The sequence below is a fragment of the Diplotaxodon limnothrissa genome, linkage group LG12 (assembly GCF_057381915.1).
Source record: "Diplotaxodon limnothrissa isolate DT_005_m linkage group LG12, D_limnothrissa_male_GT1.1, whole genome shotgun sequence".
Classification (NCBI taxonomy): Eukaryota; Metazoa; Chordata; class Actinopteri; order Cichliformes; family Cichlidae; genus Diplotaxodon; species Diplotaxodon limnothrissa.
Genome location: NC_140607.1, coordinates 26,403,180 through 26,416,338, shown reverse-complemented (window position 1 = coordinate 26,416,338; position 13,159 = coordinate 26,403,180). Strand labels below are relative to the sequence as shown.

General features: G+C 38.7%; 1 protein-coding gene and 1 pseudogene across 1 annotated transcript; one reads left to right on the top strand and one right to left on the bottom strand.

Moving 5' to 3' along the window:
* The first annotated feature begins 273 nt into the window (after positions 1–273).
* LOC146621429 (uncharacterized) lies at positions 274–2,512 on the top strand (annotated as a pseudogene).
* Positions 2,513–3,318: 806 nt separating this feature from the next.
* On the bottom strand, positions 3,319–5,656 carry LOC146621428 (uncharacterized). Its single transcript, XM_085368442.1, has 3 exons — positions 4,971–5,656; positions 4,519–4,654; positions 3,319–4,236 (listed from the first exon to the last, which is right to left on the bottom strand). Exons 1-3 carry the CDS (start codon positions 5,564–5,566, stop codon positions 3,484–3,486), a joined length of 1,485 nt encoding a protein of 494 aa, XP_085224568.1. The 5' UTR covers positions 5,567–5,656; the 3' UTR covers positions 3,319–3,483.
* Between the last annotated feature and the right edge of the window lie 7,503 nt (positions 5,657–13,159).

The window sequence follows — 13,159 nt, the reverse complement described above, 5'->3', positions numbered from 1 at the left end:
TAACCGTTACTCTTCTTTTCCTTCTCCGCTCACCCTCACACACCCGACAGGCAGTTCCGCTACACACACCCGCATACATTTCCCATCAGGCTTCACCCTTAAAGGACCATGCCTGTAACAGGAGGTTTCACCAGAGAAAAAAATGGTTAAACTCTTAAAGATAGCCTGTGGCATATAAACCATTAACCGCAGCTATTTCAAATCATGATGTCTCTTAATATTCCTAATCTTACACGTTTAATCAGAGTCATTCAGGGGAATGGACTACTTGCACTAACACTTCCGCGTTCTATGTAGTCCTGCCCCAGTGCTTCCGGTGCGGTTAAACCATGGCGACGTTCTACACTCGCTGCCTACAAGAGCTCCCAAAATTGAACATCACCGATGTTCATCGGATTTGCAGAGTGACGACTACCCCCGCCAGCAAATTAGATAAAGGATTTAAGTTATATGCTGCATCATATATACACAACTACGAAGGTAAGAAAACGTAAATTAACCGACAAAGAAACGCTAGCTAACGTCAAATGCAAACACTACGTTACTCCGCTATGTCCTTCATTTGATGTCAGTTCTCTACATTACATGTTTTCTTAAACGGTGTTTTATGTCGTCCTAAACTATAGTTGAGGTTTTCTTAACTAATGTCACTTTTGTAGTTAGACACTGTTATAATGGCGTTAGGTAGTTGGCTAACTATGGAGGTAGTTAACTACCTAATGCTACTCTTGCTAAGTGTAAAATATATATGTTTAAGACATGCTGAAATGAGTAATACAGAAATAATGCTAATGGTACTTGTATCTTTATTCAGTGTCCAATAAAGACAGGTTGTCAGGGGAGGTCGGTGTGAGAGCCCTGTGCTTCAGGTCAATGAGGAAGAGTGAGGCACCACACAGACTAAGTGTAGGCAGGAAGCTGTGTAAAGTTGTTAATCCCCGTTCAGTGGGGTTCAGTTCATTTAAGCATTAGTTAAGTTCATTCCTAAAGGCCCATCAACTTGAATGTTTTCCTTGTCTCCCTGCTTTATCACTCCTAATTTGACTAGTCAGATAGTTAAATCAACGTGTGTTTGGGTGATCAGAAACATTTGACAACAAGTTAATACTGCAAATATACACAATCTAAGTTATTACAGTTATCAAGGATGGTTAAGTTGTTTTAATAGGGAGAGAAGGAAACACTAAGCATTCAGGAGGGTGCGTAACCATAACACTGAACTATGTTCCTGTTCAGCTCTTCCATGAAGATGTTACATTTTTAATTTTCGTTCTTTCTTCTTAGATTAAGCTTCTGGATTCATCGCCGGTGATACTGACACATAGCCAGTGCTCCTGTGTGGCAGGCGCTGTTATGTGCAATCACACAGTGGCATTGCTCTTCCAAACAGCACACTACTCACAACTCAGAGTGCCGGTTGTCCCCCCTGTGCATAGCTGCACGGAATCTGAACAGCAATGGCACAAGCCACGGACAGTGGTAATTTAAATGAGGTTAAAGTTTTTGAATTAGTCCATGTTTACATATGAACAGCAACACCATCCATAGTAAATGTGTCTTCTGTTAGGGTGTGAGGCCAGGACCCATCAACTCCATGATCTTCACTAAGCCGGTACCAAATAGGATGGCCCAGACTGGAGTACGGTAATTACATTTGTAAAATTTGGTTTCACGTGTTACAAATGTATGTTGCTATTTTTTTCATACATACATGTGTCAGAATAGGTATTAATTTACATACAACATTACACTTTCTGAAGACGGCTAACTCAGTCATGTACATATACATCCCAGTCTCTAACTTATGCACCACTGTTTTACACCTTTTAGTTTTTAGTTTAGTTGTTGTTCAGTATAACAACCTTCTTCCTTACATTATTGTCATTGATGTTTTCTTTAGGAGTGGCTTCTACAGAGGCATGGTGGGTCCGTTACCAGATCCCTGCTTGTTCAGAATAACGGAGGCATATGCAAAATTTAATATTGAGGACAGGCCACTTGTGACCACAATGAACATGAGACCTGACAAGCCCCTTGTGGAAAGTGCCTTTGGGCTGGTGCAGGAGGGCAGTGTTCTGTCATATCAGCAGCCGGTTTTGACAACCCGGTACATCACACTACACCGCGATGCACCACCAACACCGCACTTGCCTCTGGAGGGGTATGACATCTTGCCATCAGATTGTGTGTTTGTGTGCTCAGAAGAAGAGCTTCTGCATCTGAAAAGCTTGTCTGTAACTCTGGAAATGGCTCACAAAATAGAGGAAGCTACACGTGAGCAAAGCTCTTCGTCTGAGTGGCATCAGCTCCGCAGGCCCAGAGTGACTGCCTCTAGGTTTCGGGAGGTGTGTCACGTCAGAGGCCAGAGCTCGGCCGAGTCACTAGCAGAGCGTATATTGAAGGGAACAAGGCAGACAGCAGACATGAGGAGAGGAACTGAGATGGAGCCTGCAATAGCAGCAGAGTATAGTAGGCTAATGAATGTTAACTACTCACCCTGTGGTCTGGTCATTCACCCCGTTGCCCCCTGGCTTGCTGCATCTCCTGATGGTGTTGTTTTTGACCCCAATGAATACCCCCAGTTTGGCTTCGTCGAATTCAAATGTCCCAATGTACAAAACTTTATTGACTGCAAATATGTGCAGATGGAATGTGGTACCCCTAAACTAAAAAAGAGCCACGCATATTACTGGCAAGTGCAAGGACAACTGCTCATCAGTGGGATGCAGTGGTGTGACTTTGTTGTGTGGGCACAAGAGGACTACCTAGTGCAAAGAATATACATGGATACAGATGTGCACAATGCAATCAGAGAAAAGGCAGACTATTTCTTTTTTTACATATATATGCCAAGATACCTGTGTTTGAAAAAATGAACAGTGAAAACATAGCAAAAAGAAAAACAGATCCTTCAGGCTGGCTGGAACAAAATAACTGATGTTTTATTTTCAATATATTTCATGAATTATTTTGTTGTTACATGTTACCTTTATGTGACATCAATGAACTGTTATTTAAGCAATGGCATCAATTAAATTTTTAAAAACACACATTAAAACGTTGAATTTGTGTAGAACTTATTTACATGGTATTTAAAACTCCATGCCTAGCATACTGATATACATTTAGACAATAACACAACTGAACTGTAGAAAATGACAAATGGTATTTTTGATGTTCCAAAAGCTCAATGTCACTTATGATTTTAAAACGATTTAGTGATTTACTTTATAATTTTGATAAACAGTTTTGTTGAATCTGAATAGTAATATAGTATTATAATTAAACAGTATTATTAACATTAAACATTTGCAATGAATTTGAATTATCAATAACTGAAACTCAACTATCGGCACTCAAGTACCAGTTCTGTAATCAAGTATTGTCAGCTGAGAAGGAAGAAATGCAACTGTAGTGGCCTCAGCTGCAGGTCATTTTCCATAAGTTACTGGCACTGGTGTCTTGGGAAAAATCCATCTTGTCTCACTTAACCCATTTTTTAACTAATGCTGTGTTCTGGTAATTTGACAGCATACATGCCACTGCAAACAGTTGGTTGATATTATAAACATGTGACATGGTAATGATGCTATCAAAAAGTTTGTTCTGTTTGATCCTCCTAATGACTCGCTCCACATGTACCCTGAGTCTGGCTATGGCCTGCGTCTCCTTAACCTGGTATGCTGGCATCTGCTTCTGCTTAGATAGAAAAGGTGGGCAGTACACTTTGCATTTACAACAATCAGTGATTAGGAAGCCCTTATCTACCATCACTGCCATGTCTTCAGTCAACTTCTCAGCAATGCCTGATTGTTTGAATAGTTCCTTGTCACTAACCGAACCAGCATACAGATTAGAGATGAATGTCACTGGACCATGTGGAGCTATGCCAACCAGGGCTTTCATCGTACAGTGGGATTTGTACGAAGAGTACATTTCACTTTGGAGAAGTGGTGAGGATGGTGTCTGACACCTCAGCTCTGTACAGTCAAGGATCATCTGGGTGTCTGAGAAATCTTTGAATTCCTCAGGGAGGTAAGCTTGCACTTCTTCACGTGTAAGCCAGATGCACTGAGACCCCAGTGCAGTGGCAAGAAAATTTGTCCATGTTGCAATAATGCGGCTCACTGTGGACTGGTGTATGTTAAATTGGTGTGCCAGGTCCCTCTCCTTCAAACCAACTGACAGGAAAACCAGGAAAAGAAAAAACTCGTCAATTGGCTGTAGCAGCTGCCTCTGGAAGGTGAAAACAAAAGGGAAAATGTTACTCCTTAAGCTATGAACTAGTAAAATTATTCTTTTCTTGGCTAAATGTTTTGTAATGGTTAGGCATACCATACTGTACCATGGGGTAAACAATGAGGTGCTGTAGTGCACAGGTGTATGTATGTAAAGGATACTGAGTCTAGCATACATACACCTGTGTATGTATGCTACTGTACATAATGTAATGTTATTGTACATAAATACAATAACATTACACCTCTAGTTCTAACTACCAACAAACACATAACCTACTGTTGATGTGCGTGCAGGTGTCAACACTTCTTCGTTCCGATTGGCAGCTGACTTGGCTCTTGAAACCCGGATCATTTTATAGATGCAAGGCTCAATCAAAACCCAGAATGCCATCAAATGATCATAGCTTGGAAATCTATTCACGAGAGAGACATACATCGTGTCAATCATTAATTAACATTACACACTGACATAAAAATAATGTGAACTGTGACAAATATGCTAATGGTATGCTGTATAATATAGTCTGATTAAGAGTATTTGGTGTTGTATTTTACCTGTAGCATTAGGATATCGTTTAAATACTAAAGCATCTACATAAAACATACAATCAGCAGAGAAAAAGTAAATATCTATTTTGTTTTCATTAAGACTGGAAAAACTTTCGAAATTTAACTGATGGTGACCTTGGTATATTTTAAACAGTTAGCTTGAATAGAACTTAGGTGTACCTGGTGTAGAATCGGATGTCACTGTCGGAGCCAGCAAAACGCTGTAACCCAAATTCTCGCTGGACACGTAACTCCTGTATTTCCTTCCTCAGAGTCTCCACGTCTTTGGACAGGTCTTCTGCAGCTGATGCAGATATGTCCAATGCAGACGGCTCAGGGACTGAGCAGTAGTCATGATCTCTTGTAAGACTGTGCTCTTCTTGATCGTCAGGAGGAACTAGTTCAGGGCGTCGCTCCGTTCTCTCCCAAACACTACGCCGCGGTGGTTCAACTTTATAGCCATTCCACTCAAAAAGTGTTGGTACAGCACCTTTAATAAGCCTCCTTCGACCATCGAGGGTTGTTGGCTCTATGAGTTGATCACTGGCAAAGTGTCTGCAGCAGACCCTGGTGTGAGAGGTAATCGTGAAATGATCCCGGCGTATGTTTAACAGCCATTGTCTTCTCAAGTCGGAATGGGTCGGAAAGGCATGAAAACTTAGTATGCCGTTAAATTTGGCTGAAGCTGAACAAAGTGGGACACAGCAATGCTCGGAGTATTTCTTCTCCTGTTTTTGAAAATGTTCTGTTTTAAATACTTTCCTTTTTATACTCATTCTGAAGCGACATTAGCATAGCTACCGATAGATAAGCAAACGTACCGGAAACGCACAAGCGGTACTATTTGGAAACGGAAATACGTCACATGCCCTAGTGCAAGTAGTCTATTGCACATGTAAGAGTTTTAAAATATTCATTGCAGCGCATTGCGTTATTCTTGTATTGCATGTGACTGTGCACTCAGATTTTTCCTTTTTTCCCCTTTCGCCTTCTTCTCTGGATGTGTCATTCCTTTGTCTTTTTACTTTCTCTTCCCCTGTCTGATTCTTTTCAGAGGCAATTATTTGGGACAGATCATGTACTTTCAGGTAGGATGTAAGTGGAAATGCTTCTTACGCAGCTAACCAGAGCTCTGATTGGTCTCATAGCAAACCTGTCAGAGATACAGGTCCAACAAAATGACTGGTTACCTAGCAACCAGTGACCAACATTCCTAATTCTGGAGATAATTCTATAGGTTCAGGTTTCATAGACACTGAATGCTTGGCCAGATGATTAATCTTGTTTGCTTTGCATTGAGGCTGTGGACAGCTACAGGTACCTTGGTGTTCATCTGAACAACAGACTGGACTGGACTCATAACTCAGACGCCCTCTACAGGAAAGGGCAGAGCAGGCTGTACCTGCTGCGGAGACTCAGGTCGTTTGGGGTGGAGGGCCCACTCCTGAAGACCTTCTATGACTCTGTGGTGGCTTCTGCTATCTTTTATGGTGTGGTCTGCTGGGGCGGCAGCATCTCTGCTGGGGACAGGAAGAGACTGAACAGGGTGATCCGAAGGGCCAGCTCTGTTCTAGGATGCCCTCTGGACCCAGTGGAGGTGGTGAGTGACAGGAGAATGGCGGCTAAGCTGTCATCCCTGTTGGACAACGTCTCCCACCCCATGCAGCAGACTGTGACAGCACTGAGCAGCTCCTTCAGTGGGAGACTGCGGCACCCACGGTGTGGGACGGAGAGATTTCGCAGGTCTTTCCTCCCCACTGCTGTCAGACTCCACAACAAAGACTTTAACTGAACAAACACACACATCCACACATGTGCAATAACACTAAGTGCAATAATCTTTTCTGGCATCGTTGTATTTTTACTCAGTTGTATATAGCATTCGTATTCTATTTTTATCTTATTGTATATTTTTATTCTATTTTATTCTACTGTATATAGTATATTATTTTATTCTATTCTGTACAGCTGTGTACTGTATTTATTCTTATTGTATTCTAATTTTTGCGTCATAACTTTTGCACTGTCCACTTCCTGCTGTGACAAAACAAATTTCCCACGTGTGGGACTAATAAAGCTTATCTTATCTTATCTTATCTTATCTTATCTTACTCTTTTATCAGATATTCTTTTATTAGTAATAACTAATCATATTTAATACTAACTTTTAACGAAAACACTCTAAAGGTGAATGAAATGTGAAATACTAACAAAAAACAGTCTATGTTTTTGTGTTGATGGACACAAATGTCACGTTTTGCCCTTTTAAAACTCTAAAAGTGTATTTCAGTGGAAAGTACACATCTGAAGAGACACATTACTCTGGCAACCAGTAAAACAGAGACTGAAAAGAAATGGCAACTGTTGTATTTTAACCTAAAGGTTGATCCTTTTCTCAGTGTAATCAAGAAGTTTTTCTTGTCTGAACTTAACTGAGTTGTTTTTACAGTACACCCTAGCCCTAACCAAGTCATTTTAATGTAAATACAACTTACTTTAAATTAATAATAATAAAAAGAAAATACATATAAAAATCTTTCACGTCTGTGACTCAAACTGTGGAGTGAGTATTGAAATGATGTAGTCCACCACTGACCACTCATGTGCCAAAATGTGGCACTGGAGCCCTTTAAAAGTGGAAAAGATTAACTTTAAATAGGTATATTATAAGCTCAGGGACAATAAAATAACATGGAACCTGGAAAATACTGTAAAAATTCATGTAAAAAACAAAAAACAAAAACCCAAATCAACAGATTAGAGCTGATTGTTTGACAAACTTGCATGAGACTACTGAAAATTTTAAGACCCCCTGGGTTTTGAGCCTTAATTTTGTAAAACAAAAAAAGTGTTGCCATGATTATATTATTTGAAGGGTAGCTTTATTCATAGTCCTTATTTAATTTCTGACACTAAACACTAAAAATATTTAAGCAATACCAACACAGAAGTAGCATGATTTTTACCATCTTCTTACTTGGATGTAGACTGATAAAGACTCCATATTTTGCATTGAATAATTATAGTAGTATATAGTAGAGTTTCTTCAACATTCTTACCCTTTCTTAAACGTGCACATTTAAACTGAAATTAAAATTTAATTGAAATTAAAACAAAATATTGTGCTAACCCTTCTTAACCCTTTAAAGCCGGTTGGAGCGGGCACGCTCCGTTATCCCTGTAGAACCGGAACTGCGTAAGCTAGCGCAATATTTTTTTTTTGCATATGAAACCGGAGGAACAAAAACATAATATTCCAGAAACACGCTTTGCCGATCCGATCAGCTGTTCGTAACACTTCCCACATTGAAACAGACATCAGCGCTAACGATCGCATGTCCGCCATTACCTGCCCGAAACCGGAAGTGATGTCATTTCTGCAGAAAATGTAGTTTTTTACTTGTAGGCCTTAAAAGCTTATTGTTGCTGGGATGCTTAGAAATTGCACTGCTTAAAATAGTTTATTTTGATGCACATGCTTTTTTCTTTGCAAATTTGCATCATAGGATTGTTTTTCGTTTTTCCTGCAGTATATAAAAATTGGTGTATCTCAAAAATAAAACTATGAAGACACTCAAAATAAATTTCCTGTTGTTGTAAACTATTTTTTTGCAACTCTTTTGTATTTAAAGTTTTGAGGGATAAACCTCTTAAATTTGTAAAAAAAAAAACAAAAACAGAAAAACAATTTTCAATTTTTTTGTAGTTTATTGCACTTTTGCAATTTATGTAGTTACTATGGACTTAATGCATACATATTATTAAAATATGGGCTATAACAGTTGTATTGATGTATAGCAACTTGAAATGCTCCCAAAAATGGCACTACAGCATGTAAGAATATAAAGTAAGCTCTGGCAGCCTTGGTTCTATGGTAGGTCTTAAAGGGTTAATAAGGGGTTTTAGTAACAAACACTATGCAGTATGTCAGTGACGGGCTTCTTTCATCATTTTTGGTGAATCAAAACCATTTTTTAAACACTGAAAGGAATATAAAAGAAGGTTTTTGTTAGCATCTAATACAATTTACAACAATATCTTCTGTATCAAATATTGTGACATATTCTCAGTTTCACAAAAGTTATAAGCAATAAGATGCAAAAATAGACTGTGACTACACACGATGTAATATAATAGATCTTGATCGCCGCTGTCACAGGGAATGAATTTAAATCTTTGCTAAACCTGTATTTTGTGGATGTAGTGGATTGCGTTACACTGAAGTGCTTCTTATTTTCTGTCTAACGATACAAGTACAAGCAAAATGCTTAATAATAAAAAAATAGCACAATCAAACCTGTTGCCAGAACAAACACTACAATTTAATATTAAAAGCAAGTCGATGCAGTTACTCATCTCAACTTTCAATTTCAAAATACTATATTTCCTAAACAAGAAAAAAAAACTTATGCTTGACATATATTACATGCAGCACATTTGATGAAAGGGCCAAAGCACTATAGATTATTTCAGAGTAACTATATTTCTTCGACATATCAGTTTACTGTTTAAGTACCTGAAAAGAAACTTCAGCCACTGAACCCTTGAACTGAGCATTCCTTCTTTCTCTTGGGTCAGAGTGAACCTTTCACTTGCTGTTCTTCTTCAACTTTGGCAGGAAATGACTACAGTTCAAGCGAAAGCGCTTAACAGCTGGTAGCTGTGATCCAGAAACGCAAGACAAAGGTCCTGATTGGAGAAGCACGCTGCACAATATCAAGCTAAAATTTCTGCCTTCTGCCTGAGACTTTAAAATACACAGCGCACGAAAACAGAATGGCAGATCACTATTCACCGTCTAGCTTTCAATATGAGTGCATGAACATGAGAAAGTGTACACTGTAGGGTTACGCATATATCTAATCATTTACTATTTAGTGTGTATTAACGTGCACACTTCATGTATAAGCACCAGTTGTTTGATGCATTTGATATTATAAATAAAATCAATTTAACCATTTTGGCTAACCAGTAAATGTACACATACAGTAGTGAGAAAAATGATCAGATTACTATCTTTATCATCTAACAGTATTACAACTAAGACACCAATCAGCTACTTTTGAACGGGATTTGAATGTATCGGTGAGGGAAAACTGGATTTCCATGAATTTGTAGAAGTTGCAATAGGAGGACAATGTGCCTCAACATTGTAGTAAATCTACTTAAGAAAAGCTACAAAGAAAATTTCTGGTAACTAATTTGTTATTCGACTAAACGAGGAAAAAGAAACTAACCGACTAGTCTATATAAATGATACATGAACGCGCTTACTAATCAATAATAAGCAATTTACATCCTAAGGCAGAATAAAGTGTAATAAATGATGAATAAAGGACTTACTAATACCTTAATAATGCCTAACAGTGTGACATTATTATAGAATAGCAATATAGAATAGGCTTTTATTATCATTCTACATGTACAACGAAATTATAAAATGTTAATTTTTTTAAATAAATATGTTTAACTTGATGATTTTAGGGGGATTTTTTTTACCCATAGCTTGGAATTGGGTGTTGAAGAAAATGTAATTTTAAGGTATTTGTGCAGCCTGCAGAATTTCTGGTAATGTGACATCCCTGCGCTCTTTATTTCATCTGGCAAATCAAGTGAAAGCCATTGATCATAACTGTAGTTTCATGTAACCATATTTCTGTGAAACAAATGAAAGTGCTCTCATGGAAAATCTATGGAAACATGAAAGTGAAAAGAATCACAGTGCTGATGAAGCGAGATTGGGCCAAAATCATTTCTCCCCCACTACACAACTGCCGCTCTACCAAAAGAAAAAGAGCTCCACTTTCTATCATCATCTGTTAGAGGTTCATGGCTAAAAGTATTGTTTTAGAATAAAATGTATGGCATTAATGTTATTTCAGACATAAGCATTTGCTTTGGGAATGCAGTCCTCTTCCACCTTTGATCCCAGTCAATTTTAAGTGTAAACATGGTTCACAAGTACTGGCTCATGCACATCTGTTGGCAACTGTGCGGCTGCATCCATACTTGGAAAAACACTCACAGATTTTTGAGCTGACTAAAATAGCATGTGATCAGGGTTGTGGCTGTTGGTTCATTTTCAGAAGCAACATCTACTGTAGGGCATGGTTTACAGCCCAGCAGGAGAGCATCTAATATTTCCTGTCTTTCATGTTTTTTAAAGGGAATTTCAGTCACTATCCATTGGTGTTTCAACTCCTTCTGGAAGAAAATTATAGGCCCGGCATTTGTTTTTAGTTGTCGCTTTTAACCTGGGCCATTTGTGAGCTCCTTTATAGCAAGTATCACAAAAAGGAAATGCTAAAAGAAGAAATGAATGTAACAGCCTGTACACACAGCGGGCACGTACATATAATTAGTCCTGACCTGAGTCTTTTACACCAGCCACCACAAGAACAGAGCTAAGCAAAATCAGTTGTAAAAGGTGGAATAACCTAAATCCTATTTGCTTTCCAAAATAGTAACTAATTACCTTTGCAAAAAAAAAAAAAAAAAAAAAGAACACCTTTCTTATCTGGCACTGCTTTGATTTAGGTTATTTCAAAAAAAATGTTCTCATTGTTCCGGTTAAAGGACTTCACCTGTTAATGTTGGAAAAAATAACCTATTTAGGGTCTGGGTAAAGGCTTTGTGTCTTCACTGTCTAATCTCCCAATCATGTTATTGTATTTAAAATTATAGAAAAAGAAAATTATAATAATTATGTGACAGTAAAATAATTACTATGGCTTTGTCACTTGAATGTAAACAAATGCAAAACATATTACTTAAGTGTGATCAAAAAGTTTTGGGAAGAATCCCATGAATAATCAAAATCTCTCGATCTTGGCGAGTCTCAATTTCATGGTCATCTTCATGTGCCTGTGCAGATCATATTCAGCAAAACTATAATACTTAGCTTGCTCCCTGGAAGTCCTGTTATGAGCGCGTGTACTGTGAGTTTTAGAATTTCACCATGGATCTCAAACTTGCACAAACAAAAACAGAAACCTCTTTTTCAAATTTTGTGTGAAGGATCATCACTGGTAATGAGAGCTGGGTCTACAGTGCTGTCTGAGCACTTTTCAATTGAAAAGTCCACTGTTTCCAAAGGCAGCACGTCAGGTGGACAGCGAGACTAGGACCGTGGTTGTCAATTATTCTGACATTTACAGAGCCTTACATTACAAAATCCTCCCAGACAGTGAAACTGGCAATGCAGAGGTCTACTACAAAGTCCTGAGGCATCTGAGATACACACAACTGAACTGTGGCCAGCATACCACCATATCCCATCACACACAGCAGTTTTGTGGCCACACCTCCACTCATCACCTACCCTACATACCCAGTTTTACGTCATGCTAAAGAAACTTCTTTGGCTGAGCTTCAAAGAGATTACTCTGATTTGATAAACTCTCTAGGTCTGCCTGCTCGAACAAAAATTCTATCATACTCTAATTGGTTGGGACAGCCACTGTACTGGCCATTAACCAGAAATCCCATCCTGTTTGGTATTATGGGGTGTGAAAGGTAGAAATGAATACTGAAGGGGAGAGGCAAAGATAATTCTGGTGGCAAAGGTTGTGTAAAAGCTGACAGGACAACCCAATGGAGGGGAAACAGGCAGCTGACAAGATTCCAGCCATCTGAGCAGAGAGAGGGTATAGATCTAGAAGCAAGATCAATCAGCATTAGTCAAAAAAAAGATCAATAGAAAGGCTGTTATGTGGCTGAAGAAGCAAACTACAGCGGCCCAGTCTCTGATACTCAGCTGAAATTGTTCAAACTAAAATACTTCTATTAGTTTTTTGTAAACAGAATAATTTGATATTTGGAACGTAACTAAAGATTAATATATAAAAATAAAGTAATGTTAATCTGGAGTACTAGAAATTTTCATAATTAGACACATGATAACTGAAAAGCTGTTTTTTCCCCCACAGTCATCTCTTTGCCAAAAATGCTGCATTTGAAGGATTTCTATGCCAGCCGAGTGTAGGTGCTGTGTTTGTGCTCTCCTAAACCTGGAAATGGAAATTGCTGTCAGTAAAATCTAGTTCACTGCTACCCAAAGCTGAAGCTACAAATGCATTTTTTTACACATTTCCACCAACCTCTGACGCTTTGTCTGGAAGCCTTCGGCTGGCGTGAATTTACCCATGGGCAATCTTTCCACTCTGGTGCTCTTATCTGTCTCTCTTTCTGCCCCTTTGTCTACAGTTTCTTTCCTTACTCAGTCTCCCTCTCTTCATCTAACTCTCTCATTTCCCTCCAGCTACTCCATCCATCTCAGAGGAGATCGTCAAGCCAATCTTCTTCGGTGACACTTTTACAGGATGTCCAGGTTGAACTATGACCCAAGATCTACTGTTGCCCCCGACTGC